This window comes from Sitophilus oryzae, unplaced genomic scaffold (assembly GCF_002938485.1).
Source record: "Sitophilus oryzae breed Bouriz unplaced genomic scaffold, Soryzae_2.0 scaffold_1185_pilon_pilon, whole genome shotgun sequence".
Classification (NCBI taxonomy): Eukaryota; Metazoa; Arthropoda; class Insecta; order Coleoptera; family Curculionidae; genus Sitophilus; species Sitophilus oryzae.
The window spans coordinates 295,562-315,919 of NW_022145821.1; the positions used below are offsets into that span (position 1 = coordinate 295,562).

General features: G+C 31.4%; 1 protein-coding gene across 4 annotated transcripts in view; it reads right to left on the minus strand.

Moving 5' to 3' along the window:
* The window catches only part of LOC115891564 (hemicentin-1), a 602,580-nt gene that overhangs the window by 72,509 nt on the left and 509,713 nt on the right, over window positions 1–20,358 (minus strand). For all 4 annotated transcript variants that reach the window (XM_030912053.1, XM_030912054.1, XM_030912055.1 and 1 more), the window contains 5 exons: window positions 14,511–14,661; window positions 11,268–11,400; window positions 7,531–7,712; window positions 3,926–4,041; window positions 3,656–3,869 (listed from right to left, as the gene is read on the minus strand). In XM_030912053.1, coding sequence (XP_030767913.1) covers window positions 3,656–3,869; window positions 3,926–4,041; window positions 7,531–7,712; window positions 11,268–11,400; window positions 14,511–14,661 — 796 coding nt within the window. The remainder of the gene's footprint in view (window positions 1–3,655; window positions 3,870–3,925; window positions 4,042–7,530; window positions 7,713–11,267; window positions 11,401–14,510; window positions 14,662–20,358) is intronic.

The window sequence follows — 20,358 nt, forward strand, 5'->3', positions numbered from 1 at the left end:
TCCTTGCAAAAACCGCGTCGTATATGACGCGCCACCCTGTATAATTCGATTTCAATCAAAATTTCAATGATTAGAATATAAGCAGAATAGGTATAGCTTATGCATTATATTTATTTATTTCAATATATTTACTTAGAAAAAGAATTAAAAAAATCGAAACATTAAGAAGGAAATAATTAAGAATTTACTAAAATAAAAAATTAAAAGCAATGAAAAAAAGGGGTAAACATTTTAGTATTTTATCTATAAAACACAATACACAAGGTTTCACATTAATACATTCAAAGTAATTGAATTCCGAGGTAAAAGTCTCTGGGCACTCCACTATTAAGTCATTTCTAAAATCAAAATGATTTAAGTCTTAAGTCAAATTCAATATAAAGTTCAAATGGTTTAAGTCTTAAGTCTGACTTAAATCAATTTATTTCAAGTCAAGTAATTTTTTAAAGACTTAAATCAATACAACGTTATTTAAGTAGTTTTTATAATTTAAGTCTATATTTTTGACTTAAATCATGATTGTCTGCAAGTTAAGTCTTGACAAATGACTTAAATCAATATAATTACCCTCAAATCAAGACAACTAGAATTCAATTTTAAGTATTTTTTTTTAAATCTTAATATTAATTTTCTTGTATTATCAATTAGCGATTTTCTTACTAAGTATCATATTATTAATTTGTTGCAGGTACAGAAAAGACTAAAACCACATGAAATAAAACGGTTAATTTTCAGAACAATTACAAACACAAAAATATGTTTTTTTTTGTATAAAATTTAACCTACTTTTTTGTACTACTTTATATGTATCCATTACAGTTTAGATGACATCGAATACATATCTATCAAAAAAAGGACGCGTTTTGATCACTATGTAATCGTATCTATAGCATAAACTAAGGATTGGAGAATTTTAAGGTGCTGTTTAATACATTCGAGATAAATTTCTTTCGTTCGTCTTTCGGTCTACAACGCACGCGTAACACGACAAATAATCAAAACCGGTTCCGAAAAATTAACGTTTTATTCGTGATTAGTATTGAACATTGTTTTTTTTATTCTCCTGCTTGGCTGTCGCCCAACAGTTTATAAAAGAAATACTGCTGTTAAAAATTTATCATAAAAATATATAAAAATCTGACTTAAGCCTTTTATAATAAAACTTATATCGTTTTAATTACTTAAGCCTTTTCTAAAAAGACTGTAAAAATCTGTAACACTCTATAGGTATATAGCGGGTGTTGCATCGTCGGACGGGACATAGGAAATCCCATGTAAATTTTAATGGGGTCAATTATTGGCTTCCCTAATTATTTTAGAGAATAATTCTATTTAGGTTTATTGAAGAGCACTAAAACCCACATTCAAATGAATAACTTTAGATATTTTTGATTAGCTTGTTTACGAGTTATCGCCGATTTATTTTTAAATATTTCTCCTTTCTTATGGCCCTGCATTTACTTATGAGCACCAGTCAAGGTCAAAGATAACTGTCAAATGAAGTTGTCATTTCAGAAATTTACCTATTTAGTGCTTTGTTATTATTGAAAAGCATCCTTGGACCTAGCAGATGATTATAAACTCAAAAGTTTATAATCATCTGCTGATGATGCTAACATGGTTAGCGAAACGCGCGTCCAGTGTAAAAGTAGAAGTGTTTTGGTGTATTGTGGTGATTCAGTGTTTTATTTTGCTATGTAACACCAAAGGTTCCAACCCTCAACTGTAATATTATTGAAAAGTCATTCCTATATCGGAAATCTTAAAAATGTATTTATAAATATAAATTAATATGTATTAAAGTAAAATAAAGTAATCAATTACAAGGTTAATTACAGTATTATTACAATATTCAATAACTTATTAATTTAGGTACTATTAAATTGTTAGAACTTTAGGATTTAAGATGTTCAAATATTCCTCCATCGACTGCTAGACAATAACCCAGGCGATCATAAAATTCTCTTCTTACATTCGCTAGTTGGTAAACTGAAATTCTATTGCATTCGGCAGAAATTTTTAACTCGTCTAAATTTGGGTATTTTTTATCCTTGTATATCCTGTTTTTTAAATGGCCCCAGAGAAAGAAATCATTAGGCGAAATATCAGGAGACCTTGCTGGCCAATTTACTGTATGATTTAGGCCAATAACGTTTCCGTTAAAACTATTGTCTAAATATTCCCGAACAGACCCTGGCTGATTATACTATGTGCCGGGCAGCCATCCATTTGGTACCAAACTTCCTGATTTTCTCTAGCGGCATCATATAAAGCAGTTAAAATATGATTTTCGAGTAGTTCCAAATAATATTCTGCATTTAAATTTCGCGTAAGAAATAATGGCCCGATAATATTGTGTCCGAATATCCCTGCCCAAACATTTACTTTCTGTGGATATTGCGTCCTTGTTTCGATAAACCTGTGTTGATTTTCTTTGTTCCAATATCGATAATTTTAAACATTGGGTTCATTATTTAAGGTAAACGTGCATTCGTCAGTGAAACATATGTTTTTTTAAAAATTCCCTATCCGTGTTTGCTCTTTCCATTATATCAAAACAAAACGCCTGCCGCCGTATTTCGTCCCCATCTCGTAGCTCTTGGTGCTTCTCATATTTGAAGGAATAGTATATTTATGTCGTTTCAAAATTCGAAACGCTATAGTGTGATCTATTCCTATTTCATCCTCAAGTTTCCTTGTGCTGATCTTTCCATCGTTCTCTTCCACGCACAATAAAACTTCCAAGTCGGTATCATTTCCTGCATCTTCTCTTTGTTCCTGCCTTGCTTCACATCTGCAGTTATTTATTAGGGTACCTTTGTCTCAAATCTCTGGACATTCCTTGCGATTATAGATTTTCCAGATATCGGTCTATTCGGACACAGAGCAGAAAACACGCCCGACACCTTTTGATAACTATTTCCTTGATAATATTGATGAGTTTTTAATAATAATATTAATTATTATAATAATAAGCAAATACAGGGCCATAAGAAAAGAGAAATATTTAAAAAGAAATCGGCGATAACTCGTAAACGGGCTAATCAAACATATCTTAAGTTATTCTTTTGAATGTGGGTTTTAATGCTCTTCAATAAACTGAAATAGAATTATTTTCTAAAATAATTAGGGAAGCCAATAATTGACCCCATTAAAATTTACATGGGACTTCCTATGTCCCGCTCGATGGTGCAACACCCGGTATGTATGCATCGTAGAATAAATAATATTTGTTTCTCAAAAACTATACAAATATATCGAAATATATTATTAAATATACAAGACATCTTTTTCAAAATGGAAACTAAAAAAAATGAACTAACTTAGTCCATTTGTCACATATTTAACTGGTGCTTTTATTTATATCTATTTAAAATTATTTAATTTTTCAATAGTTTTTAGAGATGAATAGAACTAAGTTTTAACCAAATAACTTCTATGATTATTTTACTCTCTCTATACTATACTATCCTATATTTGGATCAATTATACGCTACATAAAATAAATAATATGTTCAGGATACGTATACAAAATTCAAATAACGTTTTTTAATTTTTAATATGTTTCATAATTTATCCTTTTAGTTTAATATTGCACTATTTATTAAAATATTTGCATTCATTTTAGAATTGAATGTGAATTATTGCAACTTACAGTAAACGATTAGTTCTACAGGGTCCGAAACTGGTCCCCAGCCAGCGACATTTTCTCCTTGGCAGGTGTAGTTTCCAGCAAAAGTCTCGTCCACTGTTTCCAAACTGAGAAAACTAGGATCTAATCCGCAGAACGGACCACCGGTATCATCCTTGGCGGTGTAATTACACTCGGGGAATTCTTTCATTAGTTCGCCATCCAAAAACCAGCGCACCTAAAACATAAATTGTATTAAAAGTTAGTAAGGCACTTAAGTCTAGACTAATGTACCTTTGATAGGTTTGAGGGATTTCCTGAAGTAACGTTGCATTGTAACATTACGTTTGTTCTGTCTTGAGCTTTTACTGGTGTAGGGGGATCCATAAGAACTACTACATCTGGAGGATCTGGAAATATAAATGGAGATATAGCGGCAATGAGAAATAATTATAAATAATTTTGTTTTTTAACATTAATAAAACAATAGTCTACTAAAACTCACTAAATCTTTCAAAGCACTGCATCATAATCTTATTAAGTATGATACACATGTATTTAAAATTATTTTTCTAGATATTGCTACAACATAACTAAAAGTTTTACAAAAATTACCTAGTATTATGATTTTAGGACACAAACCAAGTAAAAAAAGATTGAAAAAAAACGGCGCGGCGTCAGCGATGGCTTTCAAATGAAAAAGATCGTTGTCATTTAATACTAATCCTGGTCTGTAACAGAGATAAATATAAACGACCGGTTGACAGACAGAGAGACAAAATAAAAAGCTGCATACAGTGTTGCCAGTTTTTACGTTTGTAGGAAGATGTGTGTAAAAAATAAACTATTTTAAAAACTTTCATGTATACTACTTAAATTAAGATAATATATCTAAGCTAAATATAATCTATTACAGCTGTGTAGTAAAATGAGTAACTAATTGTGAAAAATGAAGTTCCAAACCTAGATGCAACATTTTTTATAAACGCCTATTTGTGAGGTTTGAAATCTTGATGCAAAATTCGGCAAAACCGCATAGAAAAAAGCGTATCAACCCAACTTTTATCTCTTTTTAATATATTTCATTTTCAATTCAGCTGTCGACGTCACTGTCTTACACGTTATAATTCAGACCACGCAGTTTCAATGACCAGATCGGTATGTAAAATTATATGGAAAATGTCATCGATCGTCATTTCAAAGCCAACTGGATGCCGATCATACGGTATTTTATTTGGTTTGTTAGAATAATTTTGAACAGATTTAAAAATATTAGGACTTGCTGTATCAAAATATCCCCATTATGTTTATTTTGAAAGAAAATAATTATACAGGAGTCTTAAATAAGTGCAAATATTTTTAAGAGTAGTATATTTCGACCCCAGAAACACGATTATGAGATTTTTTCGGGAAAAAAAATTTTTGAAAAAAAAGTTGGAAATTATTTTAGTAAAAAATCTAATTTCTTGACAAAATGGCAACAAAGGTAGTAGATTAAATTTACCTAAAATAAAACCCAGAAAAGATCCAACGATCTCAAAACTTAAGCAAAAAATCATTTCTTTTGGAAATTTTCAAAGTAATTAAACTCGGTTATTTTGGACTTTTTTATTTGAAAAACGGTAAAGAGAAAATGTTTTTTTTAACGATATCTATACCAGTCCTGAAAATATTTGCACTTATCTAAGACTCATCCTGTATATTAAAATCGAAAAAAAAACGGTAAAATTATATGGGGGAATGTAATCGATTGTCATTTCCAAGTTATTGGATGCCGTTTTTTCGATTATACGGTATAATTACAACAGAAGTTGTAAATGAATAGAGTGAAAACAGTTTTAACATAATAAAATTTAATAAAATTATTATTTTAAGAATATTATTATTCAATAAATTATATTGTAATGGAATATTTTAGAGCAGACAACAAACCTAGCTTGTTAAAAGTGTATCATTTGTTTCCGCCCTTAAATTGTTTTTTTTTTCAGAAGATCGTAAAAACTGTTTAGAATGAAGGACCCGTTTCTCTGGGAAAAACTAAATATTTTTCTGTTGGGTGTAAAATCCCACGTCCATAAATTAATATAATACTTGCTTTGAAACAGCTAGAAACGACTAGCATCAGTCATTAAGGCTGTAAAACCCTAAATTTTAACTTCGAGATTATATAAGCAAAACCCCTTGAAAGCAATAAAACTCCTAAGACGACACTCTTCTCACGATAGACCTCCCACGGGCCAATACAAACAGATTTTGGATAAAAACAAGTATAATTGTTAATTTAAATATTAAAGTAAAGTTCACGTAATGATATTCTGAAAGTTAAGGACTGTCCTCCTTTTTTATCCAAAATATCCAAAAGTATGTGAAATAAATAAACTTATAAGATAAAACAGCGGAATCTAATGAAATGAAATTATAAATGTGATTTGTTTGGTTTTTTAAGGACAGATCTTAAAATATACTTTAAGTTAGGGTTAGATTTAATCATGTGTAATTGTGTTTACGGTAATTATAATATTTACATAGATATTAGTAATAATTTGGAAATAATGTAGAAATGGTCATAGTAACGACATCTGCGACAAGTAGGGCGAACTAGACCGGGAACGACAGGGTAGTTGAGGTTTTCTCAGACCAATCAGACGGTTCCTGAAAAGCGAACCCGAAGAGGATTTGAGAATGGCTCGGCTTTTGGTACTTCCCTATTCTTTTTACCCGCCCATTTTAAAGATTTCGAGATTTAGGAAAATAGTTTTTTGGATCAGTTCGGTACTGACTTTTAAATTAGACGGTCGAATTTACTCCGTGTAGATCTTATATTATCCAGTGGTTTCTTTTTAATGATTTTAGTAAGTTTTCTATTTAAAGATTTTCTTAAATATTCAATTCTCAAGTTAGGAAATTTTGAACATTTCATGTATAAAGATTTTTAATTTGTTGTTTTAGATTTTCTTTAATATTTTTTATTAACGATTTAAGACTTTCTGTTTGTTCTAAAGGCGTTAGTAAAAGCAAAGTTTAGTAAAAGTTAGATATCATCACACAAATTATTATTTTGCAATTGTTCTTTTTATTAAATTCTAATTTAAACCCAATTGTTCACTTAATATTTTTTTTGACATATTAATTTTCTGACAACGAAAATTCTAAGAGAGATTTGAATTGTATGCTGATTTTAGATAATTTAGATTAGACTAATAAGAAGAATATTTTGTATTTTTTTTTAACTTTATCATCTCTGAGTTCTAATTTCATTTCTCTAATTGTCATTAATTATTTTTGATTCAATTTCTTTCTTTTTCTTTATGTTTCATTAATTATAAATGTTTTGTTGTTAAATCTTTTTCTTTATTTTTCTTTATTTATTTCTTTATATTAAATATAGTTAGGTGTTTTGAAAAATCGGCATTTTATTTCTTAATCTCACCTTTTCACTAAAATATTAAACTATCTAAAAGAACACTGTGATAACCGGTCGAGTGGTTTAATCTAAAGAATGAATCCAAGACCGAAGCGGGGATCTACAAGGGGATCAATGAAGTTTTCGACAGGTTCTTGTTGTTGATGTATTGCTGACGGATGTTGACGTAATAAGGTAAGTGGCAATAGAGTTTATGTTAACTGAATTTAGAAAGAATCCTTACCGTAAAAGTGCGATGCCTTAATTTCTATTTTTAGCTGGTTATATTTTGTTTTTTATATGCTAACGATAATCTATATTTACGCTCTGAAAAGTCGGTGTTCTCATTATCCAAGTTCTCCTACCGCTCATTAAATTATTTTAATTATAATTATATAAAGGCCACACTACCATGTTAACGGATAAATCTTGAAAGTTTAGGGCTTTAAAAATAACGTCACAATATATTTTTCTATAAAAAGCTATTAGGACTTACACTGAACATTTAAAAATATGCTATCAGCTGATTGTTCTGAACCCACTTCGTTCTTTAACCAACAACTGTACTCTCCCATATCGTCTCTTGTCACGTTGTAGATTATTAAAGGTGGATTTTCTACGGTGCCTCCCTTGTATTTGGATGAATCAGATAAAGTTAAATTTGTACCATCTTTGGACCTGAGAAAATAAATTAAAATTTTAGGTACACAATGTTATACACAAAATATGTTAAGAATTACATATCTAATCAGAACAGTAATAAAAAGATATTTAAGAGAAACGAATTGATAAATAAAAAGTATACTTTTATAGCCTTAACCTAAAATAATAATATTGGTGTTTAATTAAATCTTAAGAATATTTATAGAAAACGGGTTGTGTAAAAATGCTGCAACGGTCTAAGTGCAGGGCCACACAGAAAGCGTTTTTTGCGTTTTTAGTGTGAAGCGTCTTTTGCGTCTAAAACAAAATAACAGGATTATATAGGAGTGGCCCCACCAAAAGCGTCTAGCGTTGGGCGTGTCTCGCAAAAAACGCAAACGAAAAAAGCGTTTTCAATGAGACCCCGTCATAGGCGGACGTAATATTTAATAATAAAATAACAATAAATTAAATATTATGCATTTTTTTCCATTTTACAGTATTATCTAAAAATATTTTTATAGAGAATATTATACTGTTTTAGGAAGATTCTATTAAATTCAAAAATTTGAAGGAAATGTTTGAAAAAGTGTAGTTTGAAATGTTGAAAAAGTAATAAATTAAAGGAATATTTTTTTACGCGTAAAAAAATGTTTTTTTATGCGTAAAATGGTCATTTTTACGCGTAACAAATAGTTCTTTACGCGTAACAAATAGTTTTTTACGGGTAACAAATAGTTTTATACGTGTAAAAAATAGTTTTCTAGGTGCAAAAAATAGATTTTTATGCTTAAAAAATATTTTTTTTTGCGTAAAAATATTTCTTTACCGGTGGCGAGTAGTGTTTTACCAGTAAAAAATAGCTTTTTACGTGTAACAAATAGTTTTTTTACACGTAAAAATCTTTTTATTAACGTAAAATTTTTTTTATCAGAAACAATAAGTTTTTGACGCGTAAAATATAGTTTTTTTACTTGTAACAAATAGTGTTTTACATGTAAAAAATAGTTTTTTGCGCAAAAATGGTTTTCTACCAATAACAAATAATTTTATACGCGTATAAATAGTTTTTTACGGGCAACAAATAGTTTTTTACGTCTAACAAAATTTTCTTTACGTGTAAAAAATAGTTTTCTACCAGTAAAAAATAGTTATATATACGCGTAAAAAATAGTTTGCTACCAGTAACAAATAGTTTTATACGCGTAAAAAATAGTTTTTTATGTGTAACAGTTCCATTCGCGTAAAATAATAAAAATAGCTTTTTACGTGTAACAAATAATGGTTTTTTACACGTAATAATTTGATTCACTTTTACAAAATTTGTATTAAAATATATTTTTCATAAAGACGTGGACTGCTCACAAATACACGTCGCGTCACTATGTATTTCTAAGCCGTTAACACGTTTCGTTACAACTAGCTCGTGTGTCGGGGCCGTCTCGCTAGCCTTCAATTTTTACTCCAAGCGGGCGTAAAGAAGTTTCATTCCAAAAAGTTTCATAAATAATGTCCTAAAATTGCGTTAAGAACTAGTAATATTTACTATTCTATTATTTATTATTTATTATATTACTCGTATATTATAATTATAACAAGTAACCACAACACTACAACATAAAAAAAACTATACACATATAAACTAAAATTCGTAAAATAAATGGCAAATAATAATTATTATTTTTACACACACCACTGGCACTAGCAGTAGATTGTGCTTATCGCCGAATATATACCCCGGCCCGTCCACAATTCAATCCCAGCATCTTTTATCTTCGTCTCCTCAACGCTAACCGCGCCGATCTCGCCTATCTCTTTCTCACAGGATTGATTGTTGAACGGTCCGGGAATCCACGAGCTTGCGTTACTAATTGACATCTTGATAGAAACTGCAAACCTGCCGCGTCTTTTGCGTGTTTTTAATGGACACATATCGAAAAAAGCGCTTAAAACGGTCAAATTGCAAAACGCTAAAAACGCTTTCTGTGTGGCCGTGGGCTAAGCCACTCGAAAAAATATCTCAGGACTTACGACCGAGAAAAATCAAAGATTTTCTTCGATTTAAGGTAGAAAAATCTTTGGATTGTCCCGAGGTTTTAACAGGACACCGTCTCCACAATGAACAACTCAGTAGATTGAAGCTAAGAAGCAAACGATGAATGTAGATTATGTGGGAAAAATCGGGAAGCATCACAACACCTCATCAATTAGTGCGCCGAAATTATAACCATTCGTTCCATAAACTTTGGTACGACTGATATCGGAGATGGAGAAGAAACCTCTGTAAGACCGTCTCAGATACTGGCTTTTGTCATAGCCCTGAGACTGTATGATGAGTTTTACCCCAAGAAAGGGGGACACGATAGATCAATAAGGTCGCGGTGATTAACTTTCGGTATCCCATACAATATATTACAGTCTATACTACAATAGTGCGACTGAAAACTTATGTTATACCGGGTGCGTCTTAAAAGTCGCTCACCTCTATAAATTTTTTGTTTTTTCAGATAAAAATTAGAGATTTCGTATGTTAATATATGACATAAATTAGGATTGATTGACGTATTCAATTTTTTTCGGCCATTTCCTATTTCACCGAAAATGACTACAAATTTTGATTTATATATGGTATCCTCGGTGACTTTTTAACTTTATTCGATAGAAAATGACACTCTGAATAGATAGACATATCATATGTCAACTTTTGACTTTTTCGAATATGGTTTATTTGAAATTGCAACATGCGATTCATAACGACAATTTGACTCGAAATACCAAGTGTGTGGTAAAAAATTATTCGTAAAAAAATTCTTTTTCCAAATATGCTATTGAGCCACCCTCGTTCCACTTGAAGAAAATGATTTATGATTAAAAATACGATTTGGGCATCTTTTAACAGGCCAGGATAAGACACTAAAAACATTAGACCATCAAATCTATTTTTTCAAGGCTCCTTGATTAAAAATTAGTGTGTTTAACACAGTCATGGCGCTCTAGATTGAAATTTAAAATGCAATTTTGTTTTAAACAAAAATGTCAAAAGTTGAAATATGATATGTCATTCTATTCAGAGTGTCATTTTCTATCGAATAAAGTAAAAAGATACCGAGGGTGCCATTTAAAAATCATAAGTTGTCGTCATTTCCGGTGAAGTAGGAAATGGCCAAAAAAAATGAATATGTCAATCAATCCTAATTTATGTTATATACTAATATACCAAATCTCGTTATTTTATCTGAAAAAATAAAAAAGGAAAACTAAAAAAAAGAAAGGGTAAAAATAAAAGGGTGAGCCACTTTTGAGACGCACCGGGTATATTATTATTATTATTATTAACATATTATAAAGTTGGTCATTGTCAACGACATTGTCAAACGACAGTGTTTTTTTGGTTCTTACCAAAAGTTAATATTTAAACCTGAACCTAATGTCTCATCTTAAAATAAAGTCTATCAAGATAAAACGTACTGTATTAAGTATATCTAAACTATATAACAAAAGTAAGTACATCGTATCGAAAGATTTATTTCGTGCATGACGGTGCACGAATTCCTGCCGACCGACTGCCACTATCAAAAAGAAAAGGATTACCATAAAGCTCCTCTAAGCTCCTGCGGGTTGGCTTTGTAACTGCAGATCAACAATGTTCCGCTTGTCGATGTCGTCAGGGCCGTACTCTCGTTCACGGTTATGTTTTTCGGACGTACAGATATTACTGGCGGATCTGAAAGAAAAAAGAAAAACCAAGGAATTACAAAAATTATACTTTGAAGTGTATCAGCATTTTATTTGGTATGACTTTTTACAGGCTTTAACACTTTTATTTTTGAAACAAGAGAACTAAATATACCTTCAACAAATTATATAGTTTTTAGTAGAGGTAGCGTGTTAAAAACATTCGATGTAAAATGTCACATTATTGATATTTTTTTTTCAAACGTTACAAAAATATTAGTAATGTGACAGTGAGTGCAACTATAATTTCTCGATATACAGGGTGTCAAAAAATAGTGTATCTAACTTTGGTGATTCTACTGTATAATTACTTACAAGGTATTGCTTTTAAATCTTTTTATATTATTTGCAACGTTTGAAATTGTTTAAAAAATTATTTGTGAACGTTTCAGAAAAATAATAATAATATCAGACTGCGAAACGTACACGCCGCAAAATGAGTCATTTTTACTCCTAATAAACAACAAACTATTTTTTTAAACGTCACAAAAATAGGTATTAATTTTTGCGATGTAATACTTGCGATGTAATAGGTTGCTGGATATACAGAGAAGACCAGGCTACTAGTAACATAGCAAGTTGCCGGACGAATTTACGTTTACCCAATTTGCGTTCGTACTAGAGATTCACTGCCGGCTAGTCGGCTGGTCAGGCAGTTCGCAGTTGCAGTTGTGCTCGGACGGGTCGGTCGTGACAGACTAGGAATACGACGCGAGGAGTGCCGAGTATTTATTATTTTCATTTTAAGTGTTTACCTTCACTTAAGGTAACATTTAAAATAAAAATACTTAAATCTTTATTATTTGAGTGTTTTTACAAGCCAAAACTAAAAATAAATAAATTCTCTAAACCCAAAAAGAACTAAAATATTACTCTAAATAAAAAAAGTTATAACAAGTGTTGAAAAAGACCACCTTCTTGTGCTAGACAGAAGCCTAGGCGGTCGTAAAATCCCTGTCTGACATTGCCTAACATATTAGGGCTAATAGTTTGGAAAGCCTCTCGTATTTTTACTTGAAGCTCATCCAGATTCTTAGCCCTATTATGACCATACACTTTGGGTTTTACATAACCCCACAAAAAGAAATCATTGGGAGAAAGATCTGGTGATCTAGCGGATCACAAAATAGTTCCATATCCACTAATTAAACGGTTAAACACTTGCTTTAACTCCTGTTCTCTCATTAATCAACACATCAACATTGTGTTTTTGTGGGGATACGCACCCATGTGTTTCAAAATTATTAATAACTCTTGATATAGTAGGTAAAGATAGAATTGGCCTGTTTACAAAAGTTTGTGGAAAAATTGTTTGTATATCCCGATAAGACCTAATTTGGAAATACCATTTTACAATTTGAATTTTCTCACGAACTTCGTAAACATCCATTATTTTACTTAAAAAATAAATTTTACACGAGAACTGTCGCGAGAATCTATGTATTCGTTTTGGCTATTAAAACACGAATAAATACAAATTATGAAACATTCTTATCACATATCTACCTATTTTTATTTTATGGCATTTTTCGCCTGCTTTTTATCCGGCGGACGGGTATACGCTAATTCGTCCGGTTCTGCTTATGTTACTACTACGGTGGTCCGGTTGTATAATTACTTACAAGGTATTCCTTTTTTATATTATTTGCGACGTTTGAAATAGTTTAAAAATAATTAAGGTGTAAAAATGCACTTTTTATGGCTCACCTGTAACGTCAAACGTACAGCCGCACCACAGAAAGAATCATTTTTACAACAAAATAAAACACTAAATCACCACAATCCACCAAAATACTTTTACCTTTACACTGGATGCTAGTATGATCACAGATTAGGTATCCTATAAGTATACAGATAAAAATCTTGTCCCTAATTCGTGGTACGAAAATTGTTTTTTATGACGATGTGCAAACGAGTCAAATTTCCTGTGCGCAAACATAAACTCGCGTAAAATAACAATAAACAGCGTAATAGAGAGATCGCGTCGCGTCCGCTATTTAAACTTAACCTAACTTTGAATTTAAAACTTTGAAATTGTTTTGTTTACTAGGTATTTTAAAACTAAAGGGCTAAAGTGCTTATTTCCAGTGCTTTATTGTTCAACGTCTGCCAGTGGGTTTAGGGCAACAAGCAACAAATTCTCTTAGAAGGGCTAAGTCGTCATCTGCTGTAAACCTAAGACTCTTTATAGGTTCTTTAGTATTGGAAGAGGTGGAATCCATATTTTGGGCCATATTTATTTAATTAAAACTAATCCCAGCTACTTAAATATCAAATTACCTAATAAAACTAAAGCAATAATTCAAACCAATTCAAACATAACCTAAAATAAAAGATCTCGCCGGCCGGCTCCGATTGTCAAATACCCGCACATGCCCATTTAAGCAATTTTTAAACGTTATCAGAGGTTATTTAGAAAGAGCGCTTGGTGGAATTGATCCGCAAATTACGTCAGGCGGTAACGTTATTAGCGGGTGTTGCGTTAAAAATTGACTCGCGCATATCGTAACCATGATAAGGTACGCGGAAATACTGGATGACGCTATTCGGTTTTCCGATATCTCTTTAATAACTGTGCCGGTCAGGCGCTGTGTACAATTTTAGAGGCCATAAGTGGGCGTGCTATGTGCGCAAACTAGTCACCTAACTAGTGCCCGATTCCGAAAATTGGAACCACGAAAAATAATAAAGAAAAAACAAAGATTATAATCTGTATAATCTGTGGTATCATCAGCAGATTATTAAAACTTAATTTTCATCATCATTAAAGGCGCGTCCAGTGTAACAGTGTTGTATTGTGGTGATTTAATGTTTTATTTTGCTGTTCTAACACCATAGGTGCCAACCCAAAACTGTTATATAATTTTTACTCCTAACAAAACAATATAAGCATTTTTATGGAATTTGGCATTTGATACAAAAATTATCGATTTTTTTAGTATTTTTGTAAAGTACTGTATCGCAAAGCTCAATTCTGTGTGATAAAATAGTTGTTATATACAGAAATTAGAATTAATGTACATTATTGAGTTGAATTTATACGTAAACAGAGTTAATGATAAAAGTAAAATTGCCATTTAAATAAAAATGTTTCCTTACATCTGACTTCGAGTATTAGCATATCGTGCATTTCCGGTTCGTAGTGATGCTTCGTGACGTTATTCTCGGCGTAGCAGTAGACTTTCATCCCATTTTCCCAATGGCTGGCTTCGAAAATCAGCTGGCTCTTTGTTGTGTACGTACCGTCTCTCTGTAAATAAGAAATACGAATTTTCTTTAGTATCTTAGAGCTTATCTTATATGTCTGTAAGCAACAATAAGGTATACGGTATTATTATTATATAACTAGAGTAATACTTTGTAAGAGGTTATAAAAAGTTTTTTTTATTGTAAAACTTAGAATAATAAATTGTTTTAGAAAGGTAAGTAGTTAAGGCAGGGTGACACGGTCAAAGTTACTTGGACCTAACAAAACAGTTACTTGAATATAACTGTACTTAAAATAATGCTGCGCGTGTCTCACTTGTACGCTGCTTCTATAGTATTAACTGTTTGAGCAAAGTCTAGTTGGAAGGCTTTTTAACATCAGAGGTCAGAGTTGCATCAAAGTAAGTAGACTGCCTTCCAACTTACTTAGATGCTACGAAGCCATTCAAATCGACTTTGTTAAAAGGGTTGATATCATACAAACAGCGTAAAAGTGAGACTTGTTCTGGCTTATTTCTGGATTGTTTTTAAATAAATTATATAAAATATTGGCAGTACTGTCAGTCTTCAGCTAGTTTTTCTTCATTGCAGTCTCCTATAAATAGTTTCATTTTCAACTGATTCATTCCCATCTAGATAATACAAAGACAATTATAATTTTATTTATTTTTAGCCTAAATAAAAATTGACTTTTTTAGTATCTGATTATCGTTGTTTAAAACTAAGTTTTCATCAAATCCTATTGTAGACCACTACAATTACTGTCCTCCATTTACGCAGTTGTGCAGCTCTAAACTGTTCAAGAACGCGATACTCTAACTCCATTCAATTGAGTCATAAAGTTCAGAACTGTTCCGCGCCATATGAAGCACCAGGCTATCGCGCATAGCTCCCTTCAGAACCGTTCTGAGTAGCCCAGGGCGTAAAGCTCTGGAACTTGAAATTCGCGAATGGAGGACAGCAAATGTCATTAGTATACGGTCATATTCATTATACCACTTAATTGTGACATTTCATCGTGACATTTTTTCAGAGTACAGATATTCTGGTATTTACAAATGCGCATATCTGATCTTTTATCAGGTTAGAGCTCACAATAACGGGGACTGCCACATATCCGATATTTTCTCCGCGGTAGTCCACTAACGCACAGATATTAATGAAAGGTAAAGACCGCGCTGCTTTTGTTTCAGTTTGGCTGCTGAATTTTTGAACAGTTTGGCTGCTGATCCAATGCTGATCCATTGCACAAAAATCATAACGTGACTACGAGCCCTAACAACTATATGTTGGGACAAGGTCATATTTTGGAATTATTTCCCTGGTTTTTCAAAATGACTGAAAAATATATGTTTAATTTTTTAAATATAAACATAGCCATATATCCTAAACAACTTGACAATATTTTTATGAATTTTTAAATCAATCCATATTTACAGTAGCGGATTTTGTTCATAAAAGGACAAATTTGCTGACAACTAAATGTTGGGACAAGTATTTTTAAATAATTAATATCATAGGCGGCTTTGCTATAAACGTCATAAATGTCGCAAACTGTTTACTTCAGCATTGACAGCTTGTAAGTGACTCGATACTTTGAGTAGTGAGACTTACTGTAAGTAATTTTAATTTTTTTAATTTTCAATTTTGTTAATTTAATCCAGAGTAATGGTCCGTGGAAAAGCTACAAATCAAAAACTACGCGAAATTATCATTCGTCAATACAGTACGGGAAAAACAATTCGAAAAATTTCTGATGATTTAAGTATTCCAAAAACCACGGTCTTTAATATAATAAAAATATACGGCGAATCTGCCAGTGTAGGCGTTAGAGGTAAAAATTCGGGAAGGCCAAAAGTTGTATCTCAGAGAGATTTACGAAATTTAGTAAAAATTTACAAGTCTGCGAGAAGAAGTACTCTTCGCGAAGTAACAGTTAAATGGAATACTGTAACTGGATTAAATATATCAAGAGAATGATGCCGAAAATATATCCATAAATGTGGTCTGGGGTTTTAAAAGGTAAACTTTATTTTGTGTGGATAATAAATTACCTGAAGATTATTGATACAAATTCTTATTTAGGCCAAAGAAAAACGCTACTGACAGAAAATCAAAAGAAAAATCGCTACAATTGGGCAAAATCTAAATTATCGTGGACACAAAATGATTGCAATAAAGCTTCATTTTCATGCATCCGTTGTCCGACGATAAATTTGGGATAATTTTTCTCCTCAAATGTGCCAATCTTTGGTAAATACAATGCCATTAAGAGTTCAGGCAGTTGTTAAGGCGACAGGTGATGTAACTCCGTGTCAAACAAATTTCTTGTTGTGCTGTCCCAATATATAGTTGTCAGCAAATTTGGCTTGATTTTGGCAAAATAAGCTATTATCAAAAGTGATTTGTTTGCAAAGTTATAAAAATATAGTAAAATTGTCTAGATCATATTGTAATGTTTGAATTTAGAATAATAAACAAAATTTAGAATAATAAACGAAATACAGAATTTTTAAAAGTTCGCCACTTTTAACTAGTAGGCTTTGGACCGCTTATTGATGATCAGCCTCTAATGGAACTCGAAAACATATTTTTCCAGCAAGACGAGGCACCGCCTCATAACGCTGAAGTTATCAGCTAACTTTTGCAGCTAATTTCGACAATAATTGATTAGTTAACATACATCCCAACCGTTGGCCGTCGAGGTTGCCGGACTTATTGTGTATTGAGTGCCTATGGATTTTTATCTTTGCGAAAGAATAAAGGTTGTTATTTTTAAATTGCCTGTATAATCTAGGCAAGAATTAGAAGTACTTAGCGGTTATGCGAAGGTATCTTTCACCCCCAATAAATTCCGCGAGAAATGTTCAAAAACGGTTCCGTCTGTCCATAATAGAAGACGGTCGACATGTCGAACATTTATAGCAAAATCTCATGTTTTGGTTTGATATTAATTTTTATTGTTATTAGATATAGTTTAAATGTGTTGATGTTAAATATAGTTTAAATTGTTATAAAATTCTAAATCTCTCATTGCAAATATTATTTTCGTTTTAATTGCTACTCACAGTTACAATTTTTCTGCATTACAGCCGGCGTCGTTCAAAGCCTACTTATTTAAAGTGGGCGAATTTTAAAAAAATCTATATCTCGAAGAGGAATCGAGCAAAATATCAAGTATGTTATATTTTTGGAAAGGTAATTTTAAATTATTTTCAATGAATTTAAAATATACAGTGTGTCCCATATAAAAAATCAAATTTTCTGTTGATAATAATTCTTAAATTATTAATTTTAAAAAAATTATACTAAAACCATTAAATTCTACGTAAAAAGGTGCTTTGGAAATGTTTTCATAAAAATACGAAATTTTCCATAGGAAAAAAGTTACAGCGATTTGTTGAAAATGCACATTTTTGAAAAACATCCCGTAGCTCATAAATGATAACAGATATCGACGTGCGGTTTTACCATCATTTTTTGATAAAAATTGGGCTCCAGACACCAATATTAGTTTTCGTCTATCTCCTATAAAAAAGGGTGTTTCCCTTTAAAAGCGTCCAATTTGACCCACCCTGTACAGAATATAGATACAAAAATACTAATAAATATTTAAATATCTATAAATCATTCCATATATTGTGACCCGAATGTATGCCTGGTTATATATTAATAACTAATATATGAATAGTAATGGTTTATTGGAATGCAAATTTAGATAAAGCAATTCCTATTTAATACTACGATATAATACTGGCTACCGGTTTTAATAATGAAACGAGATTTAAACAGCGTTCATTTTCAATTAATTCAAATTTCCAATTGAATATATCTAATGCATTTTGTTAATACTCTACTAGTCTAAGAGACTTAGATATTTATAGATATATCTGTTAAATAGTATTAAATAATTTAAATTGTTCATTCGTTACCGAATCAATAAATTAAATTGGAATATAAATTTGTCATTTATAGGTTAGGGCATTTGGGATGATTGGTATTATATTTGAATTTAAATTTATTATTTTATTATTTATCTCAATTTAACATTTTACTGATTCATTCGTTCAGATTTAAAGCAAATTTTAGGTTGAATTATATTTTTCTACATCAAAATGATTATTTGTTAGAATATTTAATATTTATCAGCTTTTTTCAGATGTTTCTGCTTTTATTCTACTAATGGTTATGCGTTCGAAGATATGAAATTGAAAAATATACAAAACTTAAAAAAGCGTGAAACAATATAATTTATTTTTGTTGTATAGATATCAGTATTGGAGATTAGAACTTATTATATCATTAACAAATATATTAAGAGTCCATTTCACTAGTCCGAAAAAGTAGCAAAATAACAAGGTGACCAACCGTCCCGATTTGGCCGGGACAGGTTCCAGTTTTCGATAAGTCGTACAGAAATAAAAATGCGTCCCGGAATGTCCCGTTTGTGTTCTTATTTGTACCAGTTGTCACGAATTTAAAGAATTTTCAAAAACAGTGACAACACTGCAAATTAAATTGTCCGATTGTCCGTTTCTTGCGCTCTCGGGCGGACCAGACCGGAACTAAGATTTCTGAATTTTAAGAGTCGGTTTCAAAAACCCCACTAAATTGCCGCCATGCCATCTTACCACAAAATAGAAAAGCAATATTCATCTCGGCCGACAGGTGTCAATGATTTCGGGATTCCCACGCACAAGAAGAGTTTTTTTGGTTCTGAGTTCTGACTATAAAATATCGTCTATCGAAAAAGTCGACAACTACTGCGGGCTGTGTTAACTGTGTAACATGTTTAGAATTTTATAAGGTTTTACTTGATAATGAAATGGCATTAAACTCCATTAGTTCTCAATCAAAATACACAAATTCAAGTAAAAAGTGCAAGGTACATTGTATTTATTTAATGTAAGAATTTTTATTTTAGTTTATTAACTTTAATAATTAAAGTTAAGGCCTAACCTGAATGTAGAGTAGATGTATGTACTCGTATGTATTAAGACAAATTAGAAAATAAAGTACTATTTATCTTTTTTCAAGATTTTCATTAAAATGTCCCGATTTTATACTTTAGAAAGTTGGTCACCTTGCAAAATAAGCGTTCGGCATTTAACGTTTTATGTAAAATTGGCTAGGTATTTTTACACAAATGAAGAAGGAAATTAAAGATAAAGGATTATACTGTATCCGTATTGTAGCATATTTTTAGACAACTTCTTTATTTGTTAAGATTTTGATGGTCAAACATCAACAAAATATTCCTTATGTTTAGTAGTGATGGGCAAAACTGTTATTTTTAGATAACAGTTGAAACTGTTATAGTTATTTATAAAAACAGCTTAAAATAACAGCTTAACAATAACAGGTTTCTTTATTTTATTGCTAAATATCTGAAAGAGTATGAGGCGGTCACCGCCAGGCGTATTAACGCAGTTGCAAGTTACAACAATGACATGCTCGGTGGTAGTAGTTTTAGGGTGTCAAAACATTTCTAAATATCAATTGTTATCTAAAATACCTCTCTAAAAACGGTGGTTGTCTACAAATATGTGCTGTTTACAAATTGCGATATATATATAATAATAGCTCCCGTATATAGCGTTTAAGGGCCTTGGGAGTAGCAAGGTACAGCTTGCTATACTAGAGCCGTTCGGTATACAAGGAAGGTAATGTGGCTAGCACTACGCTTCAACCGCCTATTATTACCTCAGGATTGTGAATCCCAAGTACTCATTTAAGGCTG